The sequence below is a fragment of the Pygoscelis adeliae genome, unplaced genomic scaffold, assembly GCF_000699105.1.
Source record: "Pygoscelis adeliae isolate BGI_AS28 unplaced genomic scaffold, ASM69910v1 Scaffold244, whole genome shotgun sequence".
NCBI lineage: Eukaryota > Metazoa > Chordata > Aves > Sphenisciformes > Spheniscidae > Pygoscelis > Pygoscelis adeliae.
The window spans coordinates 2,215,597-2,216,024 of record NW_008824648.1 but is presented as its reverse complement, the minus strand read 5'-3'; the positions used below and the strand labels follow the sequence as shown (position 1 = coordinate 2,216,024).

The window sequence follows — 428 nt, the reverse complement described above, 5'->3', positions numbered from 1 at the left end:
CTGCTGTGCTCTGAGGGGTCTTCTGCACCGGTGCCAGGGTGGTCCCCCCTGAGCAGCCTCCAGTCCAGCTGAAGTGTGACAGAAGCAGGAGAGCGGGTAGAGGTTGCTGGGATGTGGATGTCTCTGTGTGCTGACTGGGGTTGGGGCTCTGTGTGTGTGTGTACTTCTTTGTTGGTTTTTATTTTGCTTTCTGGTTTTTGTTTGTTTATTATTTTAATGCTTACATTTGTTTTGCAGCTACACAGTCTTGTGAAGAGAAGCCTCTTGCCTGGGACAGCCCAGGGCAGACATTGGAGTTAGAGCGTGCTCGGTCGGAGCCTTTGCTAACTCCAGTAGTTCCCTTTGTACTTAACCGTGCACCGTGTAAGTTAGCAGCTGGGTAGCAGTACCGGAGTAGTGCAACTAATACTAGTTACCGTAGATGTAAA

The 428-nt window shown here is 50.0% G+C and overlaps 1 protein-coding gene across 1 annotated transcript in view; it reads left to right on the top strand.

Moving 5' to 3' along the window:
* Window positions 1-428, top strand: part of CAMK2G (calcium/calmodulin-dependent protein kinase II gamma) — a 123,829-nt gene that overhangs the window by 113,410 nt on the left and 9,991 nt on the right. Inside the window, exon 20 of the mRNA XM_009322482.1 lies at window positions 238-363. Coding sequence (XP_009320757.1) covers window positions 238-363 — 126 coding nt within the window. The remainder of the gene's footprint in view (window positions 1-237; window positions 364-428) is intronic.